This window comes from Sinohyriopsis cumingii, chromosome 8 (assembly GCF_028554795.1).
Source record: "Sinohyriopsis cumingii isolate HCF-2022 chromosome 8, ASM2855479v2, whole genome shotgun sequence".
In the NCBI taxonomy this organism is placed as follows: domain Eukaryota; kingdom Metazoa; phylum Mollusca; class Bivalvia; order Unionida; family Unionidae; genus Sinohyriopsis; species Sinohyriopsis cumingii.
The window spans coordinates 58,314,458-58,333,623 of record NC_142968.1 but is presented as its reverse complement, the minus strand read 5'-3'; the positions used below and the strand labels follow the sequence as shown (position 1 = coordinate 58,333,623).

Genomic DNA, 19,166 nt, shown 5'->3' with positions numbered 1-19,166 from the left:
TGAAATTCAGTCGCAATATAATGTATATTTAAGGAGGGAACTGAGCAATAATATTCATTACGATTTAGGTGTCATCTTCATATCTTGTGCTGCAGTTGTAAGTCTACATAGGTGTTTATGTTGTACTTAGATATTATTCGAGAGGAAAAATATTTGTTTTGACTATTCAATGGGGTGGTTAGATCATTCTTTTTGTTTCAAAACATTCTTCGTTACGATTTTATTAATTATCGCACATGATTATATACTGATCGTACACCCTTATTGTCGAGATTAAACCTTTACTATACTATCAGCACGGCCAAATAGGCAGGCAAAATGTCAGCATAACCTTAAATTGAATTTGTTTAATAATATCCTTTCCTTTCACATTGTATAATTTAAACTTTATTCTATTACATCTTCAACAGTCATCAAACTTTGTTTTACTTTAGTAAATAGCAATTAACTTTGCATGCATGTATGGCTGGATGGATGGAAGCAAAAAAACATATTCGAGAGCAAAGTTTCAAATACAGAAATTATTTCTTTTTTTTAGAAATAGAACGAAGTAGACGTCCTGTTAGAATACTCAAAATTAGTACAGAGTAACAATATATTTTGTTTTTAAATAGAACCCATATTCATCGATACTAGTGGTTCAGATGACAAGTGCAAATGGCAAGTCCAGGAAATTTCTTCTGACATTAGTTTCGAAACCCACTTGATTATGGTCAATGTTTTCATATGCACAAGCAAACAATAATGAAGCATTTTTTGAATAGTATAAACCGAGAACTATTACCATTACTTCTAAAGGACTCTGGAAATAACCATGGAACTTCCCTTGCCATCAATGTATTTTCAGAATCTAACAATCGGTTCACAATTTTCTAGAAAGTATATTTCATAGTGAAAAATATTGGCAAATTTATCTGGTAAACCGTGCATGTCTGGCACCTAAAAGCTAAATGGAATAAGAACCATCATATCAGGGTGTTATTAGTTTTAAGAAGAAATATAGTTCTAAAAAGATGTAGTTAAATTTGAGGAAGATACAATGATTTACGATCTAATCTGATTTTGTTGCGAGCGATCCAGTAACGTTAACGTTATTTTTCTTAGTTTATTTCTATGGTCATCTTTCATTCTACTGAGAACAGCATATATGTATTTGTGTAAGATATTGTAGCATTTGGAAACGTCAAATATTCTGAAAAATAAGCATAGATAATATACTAAAATTTTAGATTTAATTACATTTTTATCTCTTTTCGATAATAGCCATCTGCCATTCTACAAATGCACATATGTATGTCACTATATGTGAGAGACAATACCTCTTATCGACACGGTCAAAGATTAAGAAATATAATAATCACTAACATTCCGTGGGAATAATTTTGCAAACGACTTTTATTAGTAACTAGGCAATATATATATATATATATATATATATATATATATATATATATATATATATATATATATATATATATATATATATATATATATATATATATATATATATATATATATATATATATATATATATATTATGGGGGCCCCGAGTGGCCGAGTGGTCTAAAGCGCTCTCCGTTACGGATCACTGCCATCTCACCTCTGTCTGCGCCGGTTCGAGTCTCGGATTCAGCCAATGTGGGTATTGAGAAAGCTTGCCAGTAGCTTCTCGTGGGTCGGTGGTTCTTTTCGGGTCTTCCCGGGTTCTTCCTCCACCAATAATACCGGCCGCCATGTATAGCCTATCGTGTGCTGAAAAATGGCGTTAAACTCCACAACAACAACAACAACAAATATATATTATGCATGTATGTTGTTATGTATATTGTGATTTAATTATATATTTTTTCACTTTCTTTGTCTGTTCTAAATTTTGTAATTTTTTATTACATACTATTGTAATGTAAATTTATTCTCTAGAGATTATACGATTTTCAGAAAATAGTTTTTCGTTGACTGTTTTATAAACACCAGGTGTTGGACTGATCTTGACCTAATTTCAAAGTTTACAGCAATCACGTAAACATGTTATCTCTTTCTTTTAAAATGAATGGCCGTTTTCAAGGTCATGATGGGACTTCGTGTTTAAGATGTGAACACATTTCTTTATTTTTTATTTCTTACAATATTCTATAAAACCGTAAGTTGATATTTTTTAATTGTAAAGAATTTTTCCAGGGAAGTAAATTATTGTACTTTTCAGAGCTTGTTGTTTTCACTCTTTCTTGTTTTACTGCATATTCGAGCGTCAACACGTGACATAAAGAATAGGGAGCTCGTCCTAAAGATAAATTTAAATTTTGGATTGAATATTTCATAAACTTTGTATTTTGAAATATGAATTCCCGACTTTTTCAAATCTTAGTGAAATCGGCAATTTTTTTTCTAAAATATCATCAAAAGTGGAATTCTTTCTTTGAAATCCCACACAGAAACAATTAGATCTTTTCAGAAATGATGATTTGATTCAATTTGCCAGAAAATACAATCTTTCTGAAGTAAAGGCTTCTTAACGAAACAGGAAATAAGAAATATTTTGGTTCAGCATTTGGTAGAAAAGAATGTTTTTGATAAAAGTGCTTTGGTTTCAATCAGTAAGTCGGTATCAGTCTGACACAAAAATGAAGGAATTATAATTAAAATACAAGATGGAATTGGAGTTGAGGAAGCTGGAGCTTCAGAAAGAAGAAAGAGAAAAAACAAATGCAAATGCAGTTACAGTTGGAGAAAGAAAAAGAACAAATGAAATTTGAGAAAGCAAAAGAACAATTATTATCACAAAAAGAACAAATAAAGTTACAATTTCAGGAAAAGGAGACAGAGACAGGAAAGAGAGAAAGAAAAACAAATGCATTTACAGCAGGAAAAAGAGAAAGAAAGTCAAATGCAGTTACAAGAAAAACAAATGCAATTAGATAAGAAAAAGAGAAAGAGGGAAAATAGCAATGTAGAATGAAAGAAATGGAATTGGCAAGTGAAAAGCACATTCATACTTCAAATCCAAATTAAATTTTGACCTTGCAAAGAATATTAGATTAGTGCCTCCTTTCAGAGAACAAGAAGTAGACAAGTATTTTACTCGTTTTGAAAAAGTTGCTGAAAATTTGAAATGACCAAAGGAGCATTATTACAATGTGCACTCACTGGCAAGGCTAGTGATAGTTACAATTCACAGTCAGTTCACCAAAGTGGTAACTATGATGTAGTTAAACATGCATTATAAGGGGTTATGAGTTAGTCCCTGAAGCTTATCGACAAAAATTCAGAAACTATTGAAAAGAAGATGGATAAACTCATGTCGAATTTGCTGGAGAAAAAGAGCAGTTAGTTGATAAATGGTGTTTAGCCAAGAAAGTTGAAAGAGATTATGAAAGTCTCAAACAACTTGTATTACTTGAAGATTTCAAAAACTTTGTCCATAGTGACATTAAGTCTTACGTTGACGAGCATCAGACTGAAACATTGGAAAATGCTGCTGATGAGGATTCTTTAACTCTTAAAGTTACTTTTGTAAATAAGGCTTCCACTCAAAAGTCATCTAGCAGAATAGTATTTCAGCCTAATGCAAGCCCTTCTAAAACTCAAACTTCTAAAAAAGAAACTTCATAGGAGCTTGATTCAAGATCCTTGTCTCTCCCTACGTGTTCCTATTCCAAGAAAAAGGACACCTTATTTTTGATTGCTATAAATTGAAAAATGGGCTTCAGAATCAAGAGAGGCCTATTCCAAATGCTCTTATTTATAAGAGGTCAAGATCACGGTCATGTATTGAAAGCAATACATTGGTTGGGTTTAATAAACGCCAGTATGAATTGATTATGGAGAATTATGAACCATTCATATCGAAACGTTCTATATCACTCTTGGGTGATTCAGCCAATCCTATCCCTATTAAAATTTTAAGGGACACAGGAGCTTCTCAGAGTCTGTTATTGTCAGGTACTTTGCCTTTTTCTGAGAGAAATCTTCTTCTAATGAGAGTGTTCTTATTCACGGAATAGAGTGCGGCTTTGTTAATGTTCCTCTCCACTGTGCATATTTGTCATCATTACTTAGTCTCAGGACCTGTAAAACTCGAAACAGTCTCTGTTTTACCCGTTGAGGGCATTAATTTATTACTAGACAACGACCTAGCTGGAGACAAGGTTGTGGTTAATCCACATGTAACTGACAAGTCTTGCTTGGATTAGAATGTTGATCCAATTGAAAAGAATTCCCTGATTTATTACCAGCTAGTGCAGTTACCAGAGTTATGACAAAGAAAGCTCTTGAGAATGAAGTAGATGAGGAAATTATTCCTTTATCTGACATCTGTATTGGTCAGGCCTTTGTTGAGGTCACTTTCACTCCTTGTTTGGATCAGTCAGAAGGTATTGATCACAGTGAGCCTCTTTTAACAACTCGTCCTCTTTATTCTAATCAGGATGATAAATGACAATCACTTGTTGTTGAACAGGAAAAAGATCCTGAGATCTCCTGTTTGTTTCAGAAGGCCATTAGTGAAACTGATGCTACTGAAGTTCCTGTCTGTTATTTCATTACAAATTGAATTCTTATGAGAAAATGGAGACCTCTTGAGGTACCTGCTCATGACGAATGGTCAGTGAACTATGAAATGGTAATTTCAGCACCTTACAGACAAGAAATAGTTTGGCCCATGAAACTCCATTAGCTCGTCATTTAGGGATCAAATAAACTTATCACAAGATCTTAACTCACTTCTATTGGCCAATAATCAAAAGTGATGTTGTTAAATACTGTAGAGCTTGTCATACCTGTCAAATGGTAGGAAAACCGAATCAGAAAATTCCCCAAGGCTCATCTACAACCTATTCCTGCCTTTGACGAACCATTTAATAGAATTATGGTAGACTGTGTTGGTCCCTTACTTAAGACCAAGTCAGGTAACCAATACCTGTTGACCATTATGTATGCATCAACAAGGTTTCCAGAGGCAATTCCCTTGAGGAATATAAAATCTAAAACAAAAGTAAAAGATTTGATACAGGCTATTTTTTCACTCAATTTGGCCTTCCCAAGTCCGTACAGTCTGATCATGGCTCAAATTTCATGTCTGGAATTTACCAGCAAGTTATGTACGAATTAGGCATTAAACAATTCAAATCTTCTGCCTATCTCCCTGAGAGCCAAGGGGTATTAGAAAGATTCCATCAGACTTTAAAACAATATGATTCGTCATATTGTTTTGATACGGGTAAAGATTGGTATGAATGCATTTATTTTCTATTGTTTGCTGTTAGGGAATCAGTTCAAGAATGTTTAGGTTTCAGTCCCTTTGAACTGGATTTTGGAAACACTGTGCGTGGACCATCGATATTATTGAAAGATGAACTTCTTTCTAATGAAGATTCTGAATGTAATCTTCTTGATTATATTTCTAATTTTAAATATAGGTTGTCAAAGTCTTGTGAGGAAGCAAGGCCAGATTGCATTCTGCTCAATCCAAAATGAAGTCAAGATATGATAAAAACTCGAAGCAAAGGAAGTTTTAGCCTGGATATAGAGTCCTTTCTCTCTTGCCAATACCACAAAATTCTCTTCAGGCCAAGTATTATGGTCCCTACACAGTTCACAGGAAAGAAAGATTTAAATTACATTATAAATACTCCTGGGAGGCGTAAGCAAAAACACCTCTGTCCCATTAACATGCTAAATGATTATATTTGAAAGAGATAGCCAGGATAAATATGCAATTGATTTAGTTGTACCTGTCCCACTCAATGAAGATTTAAGTGAAGGAATATCATCGGATTTTTCCTGACATTGGAGTGACAAATCTTCGGAATTCAGAAATTATGAAAGATCAGGACCAGAAACCTTCACATTTGCAAGAACAAGAAAGAAATGAACTTTAACAGTTATTATTTGAATATGAACACTTTTCCAAATGTTCATACATGGACAAACAACGTACATAATGAACTCTCTCAAACAGGAATACTTGAAAAAAGAAATTCAATATTTGCTGGAGAATGATTATATAGAGCCCAGTAAAAGTGACTGGAATTCACCATACGTATTTGTTCCAAAACCAGATAAAACTTTCCTTATGTGTACTGATTATAGTGAATAGTGTGACAAAACAGATTCATTCCTATTATCAATAATCGTTGATTGCATTGATAAGATCGGAATGACAAGTCACAAAATTTGACCTTCTGAAAGGATTTTGGCAGATTCCGTTAACGGAATTAGCAAAGGAATTTTCGGCATTCGTGACTCCAGATGGACTTTACCAATATAAATTAATGCCGTTGGGGATCAAAGGGTCGCCAAATAAATTTCAACGTCTCATGAATATGATTACTTCTGGTCTAGACATTTGCGATACTTACATCGATAATGTCATCATCTACAATGACACCTGGAGAGTACATTTAGCAACAATTCGGAAATTCTTTGACAGACTCACAGATGCATATTTGTCAATTAATTTATCTAAAAGTGAGTTCTTCCGTGCTAGTTTTGCATTACTGGGACAAATTTTGGGCCATGGACAAGTTAAACCTATATATGCTAAGGTCAGGGCTATCTCTGAATTTCCTGTTAATAAAAAGCAAGTGATACGATATTTTGGTATGGCCGGATACTATCGAAAATAGTATTCCAATTTTTCTATAATTGATGAACCCCTGACAAATGTATTGAGTAAGAAAAGCAAGTTTCTTTGGATTGAAAAAGGTCAGGAGGCTTTTGATAAGTTGAAAGCCATACTTTAAAGCGCGCCAGTTCTTAAAGCTCCAATTTTCAGTCAATCATTTAAACTTTCTGTTGATGCAAGTGATGTTGGGGTTGGAGCAATTTTTATTCAAGAAGATGAAAATGGTATTGATTATCCAGTGTGCTTTATTCAAAGAAACTAAATAAGCACCAAAGAAATTATTCAATAATCGAGAAAGAATGTTCGGATTTGATATTGGCATTACAATGTGTTGAAGTTTACCTAAGTTCATCTCCTTCTTCAGTTATAATATTTAGTGACCACAACCCCCTTACTTTCATCGGCAAGATGAAAAACTAAAATCGAAGACTACTAAGGTAGAGTTTATTATTGCAGGAATATAATCTTGACATCAGGCTCATCAAGGGAAAAGATAATTTAATAGCAGGCGCACTTTCCCGCGTATAACAATGTATTATTTCTTGTACACTGTGTGTAATTAATATGAGTTCATTTTAACCTCATGTATAATTTGTCTGTGGTAAAAAGAAAGCTTCAGGCATAATTCGTTCTTATTCTTTGTGGGGAAAGTGTTATGTATATCTGATTTCATTTTATCTTATTTAATATATATTTATTGCAATTTAATTGTTTGTCAATTTTCATTTTTTAATTTTTTATTCCATGATATTGTAATGTAATTTTCTTCTCTAGTCATGAAAGTTTTTCAGAAAATAGTTTGACCATGAATGTTTGTTTTATAGATTCCAGATGTTGATCTGGATCCTGACCTTGTTTGAAAGTTTGTAGCTATCACGTAAACAAGTTCTATCCTTATTTTAAAAATGATTGGTTGTTGTCGACGTCATCAGGGGACTTCGTGTTTATTTTTTTATTTTTTATTTCTTAGAGTAAAATGATTGGTTCTCGCCAAGGTCACACTGGGTAGACGTGATCTTTAAGAAGTACTTAGTTTATATGAGCTCCCAGAACATGATCACGTGACCTGCTTGTTTACGATTAGAAGACATATAACCTATGTTTGTTAGATAATTATTCTCGGTAGAACCTGGGCTGTTAAACTGGAAGTTGTATGTTGTGCTGTTTGGAGTTATTTTAAATTACTTGGTTTGAAGTTATTTCAAATTACTTGGATTCAAAAGGATTAATCCTGTTACTGTTCTGGAAAAATACGTGTGCTCATGTAAAATTGTTGAACAAGGACATCTTTTTTATAAAAATTTATTCAGCTTTTAGGAACCGGAGTGATAATTCTTGTTGCTATAAGGAACTGTAGAATTCAACACAACAGATTTCATCATACGTTATCGTCTTCCATTTTGGATTCTTCGCATTTGAACTTGAAATCAGAAGAACAATTTGTTATTAGGAGTTCAAAAATTGTATTCGTGGATTATTCTTGGATTATTTTTGGATTTGATTCTATAACAATGTAAATGCATATTTTTTCATTTTTACAGAATTTTTCCAGGGAAATAAGTTATTGTAATTTCAACGCTTGTTGTTTTCACGCTTTCTTGTGTCGCTGTTTATTCGAGCCTAAACACGTGACATAAGAATGTATGTATGTATGTAGGTATGTATGTATGTATGTATGTATGCATGCATGCATGCATGTATTTATGCATGTGTATATATATATATATATATATATATATATATATATATATATATATATATATATATATATATATATGGAGTTTGTGTAACTGATAGAGAAAGGAATTTCTTTTTAATTAGGAGAAAGTAATGGATAGAGAGATATATGGATATATGCAACGATCGACTGATGGCGTGAGTACCTGAGTAAGCAAGTAAGTAATTGACTGTTCGGATCGTTACAAGTAGTTTGCTTTTTCTTAATATACTCACTGCGTTCCGTGTTACTTATAACGGCTGAAAATGACAGGGCAATGTAGTTATTGGCCCCAGATATAGTAAAAGTCAGATATTTTATTCGGGCTTGAGATTCTGTGTGAGGCAATTGAAGATAAACCTATTTGTGTAACGTCATCTTTGGTTGGTTTAGAATGGAATATCATTCTCAGTTTTAATCTCAGCGTTTTATGGCATTAACTTCCTCTCTAATCACTTCAGAGTGTGTGACGTCACAAAAATAAATTGTTTCTGCTGATAATGAATCACTATAAATCCAGTCTTTAAGAAAAGAATTTAAACATGAAATCTTTTAGTAAATTGATTACTATATGTGTTCTGTTTGCAAATGAAACGGATTTGTAACTAAAGATAACCATCATACATTGGGTGGGATGTTTTTGAACGAAACAAATAATAGGGGAAGATAACCTTTTCAAAGACTTCATAAATTTAGGAATCAATAGATATAATATGCTGATGATGCCTACAGAATATTACAGAACACACAATGACAAATGTTAAACTTTATTTCAAAAATTGATGCCCGAAAAGCATAAAATTAATATAGAAACGTATACATACAAAACTCGTTAAAATACAAATATTAATCCTTTCATAAAAGAGCACCTGAAAGTGGAGATCATTTTGTATGAGTAAGCAAAGATAAAACGCAGGGAATTACACACGCAAAATGTGATTGTAAAAATAAATTAGGCCTAACATGCAAACGTTGAAAACTGCAGAAAATATACTTTTCCAGCATCATCTGAGACATACTAACATTTTAACTGACAAGTCTTACATGTGTGCTAAATAATCAAGTTGGTCTACCTATAATACAATAATGAAAAAGAAAACCAAAATCTAAATCACAGATACACCTGCACCCATGAGCATCAAGGGTTGAATGAGGAACCAAAGTATACAATATTTATGTTCTAGTAAATCCCTAGTGGTGGCCTTAATACCCTTACTAGTTATAAATGTATGAAATATTGATTTATTTTGTTAAGTTAGCACCTTGCACATAAAACATGACATGTTTATCTTATGGATGGAAAACGATGGTCACTCACAAAGAAAAGAAAGAAAATGTCATAAATAAATGAAAGGTCTATGTGACCTGATTTTTATTTTGACGTGGACAGATTGTTGCGAGTTTGAAATAGGAGACTACGTGCCAGTTATGTTGGTTGATAATCTGTTGTAAAAATAGTAAACTTGTATTGATCTTGAATGATTTTTTGCAGTATATCTAAAATGCAGTTTGTTATTTATGTATCTTATAGTGTTGTAGACAATTGAGATTGCTCTTGACTAAATTGACAAAGTTATTAATTGAAGGACAGTCATGTTTCTTTATTTCGCCGCAGACATCAACACTTTGGTGGCAGAACATTATTGATCCAAATACCAATCAGCCCGGCTAAACACGAGAGCGCTGTAAGATTTCGTCATTATCTGCTTTAGTTCTTTTTCTTAGAGACTCATGACTAAAGGGTCAGCTATCTTGTTATGCAGATCCATTCAGCTCTTGGGCGTGGCTTAGTTCTCAGTCACTTTGACCAATAAGGTGAAGTAGCTGGATATTTTGATGTCTAATGAGAGTTAAAGCCCCCTTCAAATAAAATATGATCGCTGTGAAATATAGTTCAGAATTTTCGTTTTGTTGTTGTCAGACAAATATCACTTTAAAGGCCTTCCACCATGTCATGCAGCTTGATATTGAGATGGTTACAAAACGTCCGATTCTTTCAATGCCACATATATTTCATGCTGTAATTAAAGTCAATGTTTGCCATCACCTATTGTTTTATAAACTTTTGCGAGCAGGATCTCGTACAGAAAGTGTGTTTTAGCTGCTCCTTGATGAGAACTGCACAATATAGAAAACGTATGACCAACATGTTCTAAGTAATGCATATTTAAACGAATAATCAATTATATTGTCAAATTAGACATCAGAGAACAGAGGCCGAGTTATATAATTGTTCAGCTGCTATGAAGATCGCAACACGTAATCGTCTTACTATATTTTGGGTCCGTAAAACCTCTTTCCATACAACATCCAATGGTTATCAAAAATATGGACTTTAATGTGTAGATACGAACGCTAAAAAGCAGAAACATGTTCACAAAGTTCTTAAATACAAGTACATTGTGTGACACAAATTTGAAACCTTAATTGAATAATTACAAACCTCAAAGATTTTATATCCATCCCCCCGCCAACATTGGCAGGGAATTAATATACAATGACAAAAACATATGAATATTGAATATCAGAATTTCAATAGTGTATGTAAATGTCACTAGGTTGGAACTGGGGACACTTGTGTACTCTTTGAATGCACTGACTGGGGTCTAATAGAATTCGTTTCTTTGCTTCTTTTCGTCTTGTTGTGCTTTCTTAAACAAATAAATGTAATCAAGAGCGCAATTACTACCAACGTACCGACGACGACCCCAATAATGACATAAATGTTTAGGCCTCCAGACTGACTGGTTTCTGTTGAGTCGTCTTCCCATTTGTTGTTCGCCCATGATCCTTTAAAGAAAAGTGGAAAAACAGTTATTGAGCATCTTTTTCTCGAGAACTTAAATTCCTTAAAAACGCTTGATCGCAACTAAATGAAAATATATTGTTTAATTTGATTATTCAGATCTAAGATGCATACTAACTCAATTTTAAGTGTTTGATTTTGTTCTAGGGCTGCTTAATCACATATACATGCATGATACACGCATACACACACACACACACGCAAACACACACACACACACACACACATATATATATATATATATATATATATATATATATATATATATATATATATATATATATATATATATATATATATATATATATATATATATATACGTATGTGTGTGTTTCGTGTATAATGTTATTTGTTATCATTGTGTCTTAGGGAACAAAATCTTAGAAATCACCTCTAAAAAGATGTTATCAAGTTTAAAACGTGACCCAATACGCGCATAGAGATGTAAAAGAATTCACTGCTACTAATATATGAATCGATTTACCTCCAGGGTTTCCTAGCTTGGGGTCTATTTTGGTACCAAAGAGTGTCATACTCCAGGATTCTAACGATCCTATTTGGAAGAAAAATATTCATTTAAATAATTATTTATAATTGCTGAAAAGATGAACTTGAAAGTAATTCCACCTGGTACACAAACGTTGTGATTTTAAAGACATCTAAGAAAATCACCAAAGTATCTATTTTATAACCATTTGCATTGTTTATCCATACAGAATATCTCAGAACGTTTCATTGTTAGGAATCTCGTATCTTCCATATCACTCTCTCATTCGCAGAAAAGAAACATTAATTTACATTTCAGTTTAGACATATTAATTTACGTGTCAATCATACAGATTAATGTATGTGTCGATTCAGACTGATCAATGTATGCATCACCTATTGCACATCATCTCCAGATACCTACAATTAATTGTTAGCAGCGTAGGAATTTATTTTGTAGCTAAACATTTGCTTTATTGTTCAACTAACCGGTCTCTCCTCTATTTAAAATTTCCATTTTTAGGGTCCATTTTCCTGGTGTGCTTTGTTCTCCCCAAAAATGGACGGTCATGAAAGTCCACTGTAGCTCCGTATTGCTATCTCTCGGTCTTGGACTAAGCAATTGGCTCTCCGTACCATGAGGTGATATAATTGTCAGTTGAACCTCACCTCTTTTGGACGCTTTAAGATTTACCGTAATCAGCACGTGTTCCAAGTAATCCACGAAGTTATCTTTTCCTTTGCATGGATCCATTTCGACAATACTTGTTATTTCCCTCGTCGGTCCCTGTATTTTTCTTTGAAAAAGGAAAATCATTTCATTAAAAATAAATTTGATTTCACAATTTGACATTATCCTCATAAACCGTCCGTGTTAGCAAGCAGTTAACACTGAAATATAGCAGTCTGTTGTATTTTATGCATTGTATTGTTCGCATAATAATGTCTCATTTACTGAAGGATAGTTTGAAAGTCCTTTTTGTCCTTGCTGAACTTTTTGAATAAGAATATTCACTGTAAGGACCTCACAATTGAGATAGCATTTCCTTTTTAAAGAATTTGTCTTAAAAGGCATTTTGCAAAATGACAGAATCTTTTGTATCCTGAAACAGTCTATAATTATGGCTACTTACTCATTAACTTGAGTAACTGGACCAACACACTTAGTTTGGAGCGGAACGTATGTCCAATTTGCAGCTTTCTTAACCATGCCTTCTGCGTTCATCAGGCCAAATCCAAATATCTTACTGACTGTGGAAGAGTTTTAAAATAAGCATTGGTTAATATTTCCAAAATGTACGACTAAAACTATATATTAAAACCCCCATGTTTTGGGAAGGTCTGAAAAGTATGATACAATATTGATATAGGGAACTATTTGTATTAATGCCTGTGTTGTTTATTTGCTTCTTGTATTATTACTAGTAGTAGTAGCAGTAGTAGAAGCAGTAATAACATGAGTAATAGTAGTAGTTTATTGTATACTTAAATATTCACGTCTAAAATAATTCATGAAAACTTTTGTCCTCACTAATTTCATTGCATCAAAAGAAATGGTACTAACCTAACTCTTGAATTGGACTAACACCTATACGTTTTGGACATGGCCATATACTGTGGGTGACATTTCGGCTTTTAGAATTTAGTTTACTGACCGACATTTTCCATCTGCTGATAATTGGACATGACAAAGTATATTATTAGTATTAACATCGATTGAACTAATAGGCAAAGGCGGAGAAATTCTTTGTACTTCTAAATGAATACTTACATTTTGAAATATCAATACCAAACATATTACAGTTAAAACTTCACACATCTTACGACGATGCGAGTTTTAGTATGAAAGAAACACTAATAAGATATTCTGCATAAAGCAGTAATCATGCAACTGAAGTGGATAAAGCCACAGAAATCAATATTAACATATTGGTAACAGCCTTTGTACTGCTCAGTGTTCGAACTGTCTGACATTATTTAAATCGTTCAGTTAATAAGCTGGGAATTCTTTTAGGTATAAACTAGAGACATAGCCTGTTAATTGTTATCACTTAAGAAATGTTTCTAGATAAAGAAGCAGATACATCGACTGTGAAACGTTATCACGTAGAGCATGGATACATGTATAAAACAGAGATCTGGCATGTGGAATGTTACCACGTTGAGCATGGTCCCAGGTATAAATGCAGAAAATTGGCCTGTGAAACTTTTACGAGTTGAGAATGCTTCCAGATACAAAAGCAGGTACCTTGCCTATGAAAAGTTATCAAGTTGTGAATGAATCGAGGTAAATTATCAATGACCTGTCCTGTCGATCATACAACTTTTGAATTAAAAAGTTTATATTATTTAATTTACGTTCAGTCTGTCTCTTTTGACTGACTTAGATTAAAAAATCTAAACTTAAGCTTGATCCTATGACAGGCATGCATGTTATAAAGTTATTCATACAAATGCGATATTTATCTTTCACCATAGTCCGTTGACTGTCTAAGATTCAAAACGTGTGAAAATCACATGCAAATGTAAAAACTGCAGAAGCAGTCTTTAAGTGAACTATAGGTACGTACTCAACCAGGTGTATTGTAAACGTATGACATTTCTAATTCAACAATTATGTTATTGGTTTTCATCAGCGCTATATGCTTATATGCATCAAAACATATTTGGTTGTCCACACGGGAGGAACACCCAATTTGACCTAGTTTTATAATAAGAACCATGTGCATTATGTAGGTAGAGTGATGCAGCGGCTAGGGATGCCACAACAATGAAATGCAAAGTACGACAGGCAAACCCTTGATTTGTATTTATTCTATTAAACTTACTGAGCATCACTTCAATCGTAATTCCTCCAAAATGAATGGAAATGAATTACTGGAGTCTGTGGGTTGTGAGGTGTGTGTGTGTGTGTGTGTGTGTGTGTGTGTGTGTGTGTGTGTGTGTGTGTGTGTGTGGTCTAACAGCGCCTTTATGAAAAATAATCAGGAAACATTACGCAATATATGTTCAGGAAAACTTAGGTATCAAGATGGCTTATATATGTCACGTTATTCATATCTTGGAGAAAATTTAATTGATCATCTGTGAAGAAACATCAACTGGACTTCATATTTTCTTGTACAGGCCATGACCTTTTCTCCCTGCTGCGTTTTGGATCCAATCAGCTAGACCTCCCAATCCATCTGAATTTGCAGTTTGCACGATAAGGTGCTGGACATCTCGCCAGGTCATATTTGGGCTAAAATATGGACAATCGAAGTATAATTATACATAATCCAGTACCTAGGCTGGCATGAACTGGAATATGTTGAATATAAATTTTTCTTACAATCTCATTTATTCTCATCGGAGTAGTGTTTCTGACACGTATTTATCTTACTTGTAACCATATATATATATATATATATATATATATATATATATATATATATATATATATATATATATATATATATATATATATATATATATAAAATGTCATATTTTAAATTACCCAGGCTTGACTACATTTGTTGTACCAGTGGTCCAATGATATCATGTATCGTGGACTCAAATATATAAGACAAATCCACAGAGCTCAATGTTAAAATATCGGCCCATATTCTGCACACTGCTGTAACCTTTATGTTCTTGATTGTGATTTCTGCTCTGTGTATGTGATGTGCATTATGTAAATGAGCGTTTGACTGGCAAGGAATGTTGAGTGTTTAAGGTGACTTGACATACTACCCCTTGCTACCAATGTCGTCTTTTATAGTCAGTAATGATAACAAGTAATATTTTTCAAACTAACGTCTTCCCAACAGATGATTTCGGAACATGTTGGCATACTGGTAAGGACGTCACCCAAATTCAAGTCTAAGTCAAGTCAAATAACACAAATTTATGAAAATGCTTCTCTTTCTGTTCAGACCACCATTATAACACAATAAAATGAAGTTTGGGAAACAATAGTACATTGATAACAAAGTTAGCAGTTTGGGAATCACGGCTTGTTACAACAATGGTAAGGTACAACCAAAATCAAACTTCATAGTTTTAACTATATCGGGACAATGAATGCATAACAAAAATATATAACTTTCACAATAACAGCTATATATGTAGAAAGAAGAGAAGTGATTCTTATTTACATGCTAAGAGTATTGGCTATATGTATCAGTTCCAATTGTAAGTTAAAACAGTTTGTCTAAGCAAAAAGAGAACATCAGTATAGATATCCATAGTATCAAGACTCGCACAATATAGAATTACCTAAGGTAAATGGAGTGTAAACGTTAGAGAAATGTGTGACTCTTCTAAATTAATCACGATCATCACTCATAAGCAGATTATCGTTAAAATAGAATTGTGATTTAAATGAAATGCGAAAAATCCCTTTATTTGAATGAATGTAACAATAAAATTGACATCACTATCGCTCAACAAATCAATTCAGAAAACATTACATTTTAACACAAATAACTGCATATTATGAAATTAATAGAAACCTAAAGTCCGCAGAAACAAGTTTATATCAATGTACTAACAGCTTTTTTTTTGGCGCTCTATATACAGTCCTTCCCTGTATCTGTGTAATTATTCATATAACCATTAAATGCTTAACGATAAGTCGTAGTGGAAAACCATGTGTTTTTCTTAGCATACAATTCCCTTAGTGTTTCTTCTTATTAGAATGTTTAGAGAAATCGATAGTTGGTAGGTAACATATACAAATTCCAGATTTCTATTCAGTAAAAATGGTAGTTATAACTGTTTTTTTAATAATATTTACTTCGCTTCCAGAGCAAGGGCAATCATTCCTGCAGCCATTGGGGTAGATGCCGAGGTTCCTGAAAAGTTGGCTACACATCCACCACCGTTAGTTGTCGTATACTGAAAGATAAAGCCAGCAGTGAATGTATTGCAATTTTTTACGTTATAAGCTTCAGTTAAACCCGTACCTAATTGATTAACTTGAGGCGCGTTCGTTTCTTCTACAGGGAGACTTGTGTATAAAATTGGTCTAAACTAGTCAATCAGAAATACTAGAGATAATATTTCCTTCGAATAAAATAAGTAAAAAATGAACCCGATGAACATGCTATACACATAGTACAGAACATGAACATACATTTCTTTCTGGAGTAATATCCTTTATAATTTTATCTTGCCGTGTACTTAAGGACTATATTTTAACTTTCGGTTATGGACAATGTAGTAATAAACTGTATGTTATGATCTCTCAGAAACGGAGTACTAACCTGTATGAGTAAGTCATGGGTTATTAGTTATCATGTAAATCTAAGGGCTCATAGGAGGTGTCATACCATCATTGGTCCCTCCAAAATTAGAAGACCAATATATAAAAATCTGAATATTCCATTAAAGAAAACGTTTATATTTTTGCATGATGATGTCTGAAGTTCTGAAATGAATTTGCTAACAAACTAATTGAATAATTAATCTATCTCAGGAAACAGTTCATATAAAAAGTTAGACGTTTCACTTGATTACATACAACATTCTTCGGAATGGTTCCACTGCTACCGCTATAAGTGGAAGTGAGTATGGCAGAACATGGTTCTGCATATGTTGGTGAGTATCCAAGCGCCGAAACACTGGTTATTCCGATTGTGTATATACTATTGACGTAACCATCACAATTACAGTTGTCATCGTCACCGCCATTCCCAGCAGCCCAAACATATATAGAACCTCTTCCACCACGACCCTAAAAACACAATTGATAAAAGCCACCTAATGTTTATTTGGAATTCAAACACGACCTTACAACTATGGACTAAATTTGATAATGAATTTGTAGGTAACATTCATTTTATACCTAAACTTGCTATGTCCCTAAAGATGAAATATAACTTTTTGTTTGGAAGGGTTGATGGATATATTACAGTGCTTGAGGTCTTCTTGTTTAGGTTTAATATGATGGTTATAGACCATAAAAGCAGAAAATATGATACAATATATTTATATCGCATAATGATATTTTATTTGATAAAAATAAATAGCATATATATAATTCTTTCCTAATTGTTTTGATGTAGGTGATAATTGATTTAGAACACTAAATTAAGGACTGGAAAATGTTATCAAAAGGTTATGGTAACACACTATGTAAGATTCCAAAAGAAAGATATCGAAGGCAAATAATGTTTGATTTTTTGTTTTGTTTTTATTCTTTGCGGAGGTGGTGCAGGGCGGTGCATGTTTCTTTTGTTGTATAAAACAACAGAAAAAGTAAAACAATTTAAAAACCTTAGTCAAATGCACTGTACATATAAATATTATTAATTGAAACCAAATGATGTAAGGTTTCGGTCAATATCAATCATATAAATCTTGCTCTCAAATCAAGCAGCAATAATGAATTACTTCAACATAACTGTACCGTGAACACTCCTAGTTTCAATGCCTTTTCAACTGCGCTGTCTAACACATCCAATCCAACACCATTATCTGCTCCGCCCCAACTGCTGCTGTAAATGTCGATCTTCTGTAGATTATATGTCAATGCCTTTGCTTCCGTACTTGCTAGCGTTCCCTTATCTCCTATTAACTTGATGGCTGGTACAGAGAAAACAAATGTAACATCATCCATTTTACTGGAAAATGTGTAATTCGAATGCGAAAACAACCTTAATAGGTAAGGTCAACAAGTATATTGTAGTCATATATATATAAATATATATATATATATATATATATATATATATATATATATATATATATATATATATATATATATATATATATATATATATATATATATATATATATATCTGTATCATCCCTTTCGAAGTTACCCACTGCTCTCTCTGAGTCTATTGTCATGGGTAGCCTAACTGGGGCATATTTAGGACCATGCGGCAGATTTAGTTAGGATGGCAGTTCCTTCGTGAGAAGCAACGGTCAGTTTCTATTTTCCCCACATTGAGGGTATATTGTCTGTCCTATAAGACATTGGACGTGTTTGACCTGTTTGATCACCCTGACGTTGAAACGTGTTTCTTTTTAAAATAAAGTTGTCACCGTTTCAATCCATTTTTAATTTCATGTCTGTATGTATGTATGTATGTATGTATGTATGTCTGTCTGTCTGTCTGTCTGTATGTATGCACGCACGCACGCACGCACGCACGCATGTATGTATGTATGTATGTATGTATGTATGTATGTATGTATGTATTCTGTTAAGACACGTTAGCACAAAAGTATTTATATTGTCAGGTCATGTAAAACATTAAAATCAAAGAAGAATTTAGTTGATGAAAATGTTGTCTGGAAAGTTAGTTTTCAGTCTTTTGTCTATAGTGTCTTTGATAATTAAAGACACCTGCAACAAAAAAGTCAGAAAGGCGAATATGATAGTAAATAAATTCAAAACTTTTAGTGGGATGATCGTGCCCGGAAATACAATTTCAACGTACTTGCTAAGTTTCTTGAAAAAACCCTCTCGACTGCAACTTGCTTAAGTTAGCAATGTAGTCAAACGTGCATGCAGGTCCCTTTCTGGGGTTCCGAGAAGCATTGGT

The 19,166-nt window shown here is 33.2% G+C and overlaps 1 protein-coding gene across 1 annotated transcript in view; it reads right to left on the bottom strand.

Moving 5' to 3' along the window:
* Positions 1 to 9,090: 9,090 nt before the first annotated feature.
* LOC149793604 (furin-1-like) overlaps positions 9,091 to 19,166 on the bottom strand; it is a 33,104-nt gene continuing 23,028 nt past the window's right edge. Inside the window, exons 7-14 of the mRNA XM_089967566.1 lie at positions 18,023 to 18,198; positions 17,135 to 17,347; positions 16,409 to 16,509; positions 14,766 to 14,872; positions 12,765 to 12,882; positions 12,121 to 12,428; positions 11,630 to 11,698; positions 9,091 to 11,129 (exon numbers count right to left, since the gene is read on the bottom strand). Of these exons, the coding sequence (XP_089823692.1) occupies positions 10,894 to 11,129; positions 11,630 to 11,698; positions 12,121 to 12,428; positions 12,765 to 12,882; positions 14,766 to 14,872; positions 16,409 to 16,509; positions 17,135 to 17,347; positions 18,023 to 18,198 (1,328 nt within the window). The 3' untranslated portion in view covers positions 9,091 to 10,893. The remainder of the gene's footprint in view (positions 11,130 to 11,629; positions 11,699 to 12,120; positions 12,429 to 12,764; positions 12,883 to 14,765; positions 14,873 to 16,408; positions 16,510 to 17,134; positions 17,348 to 18,022; positions 18,199 to 19,166) is intronic.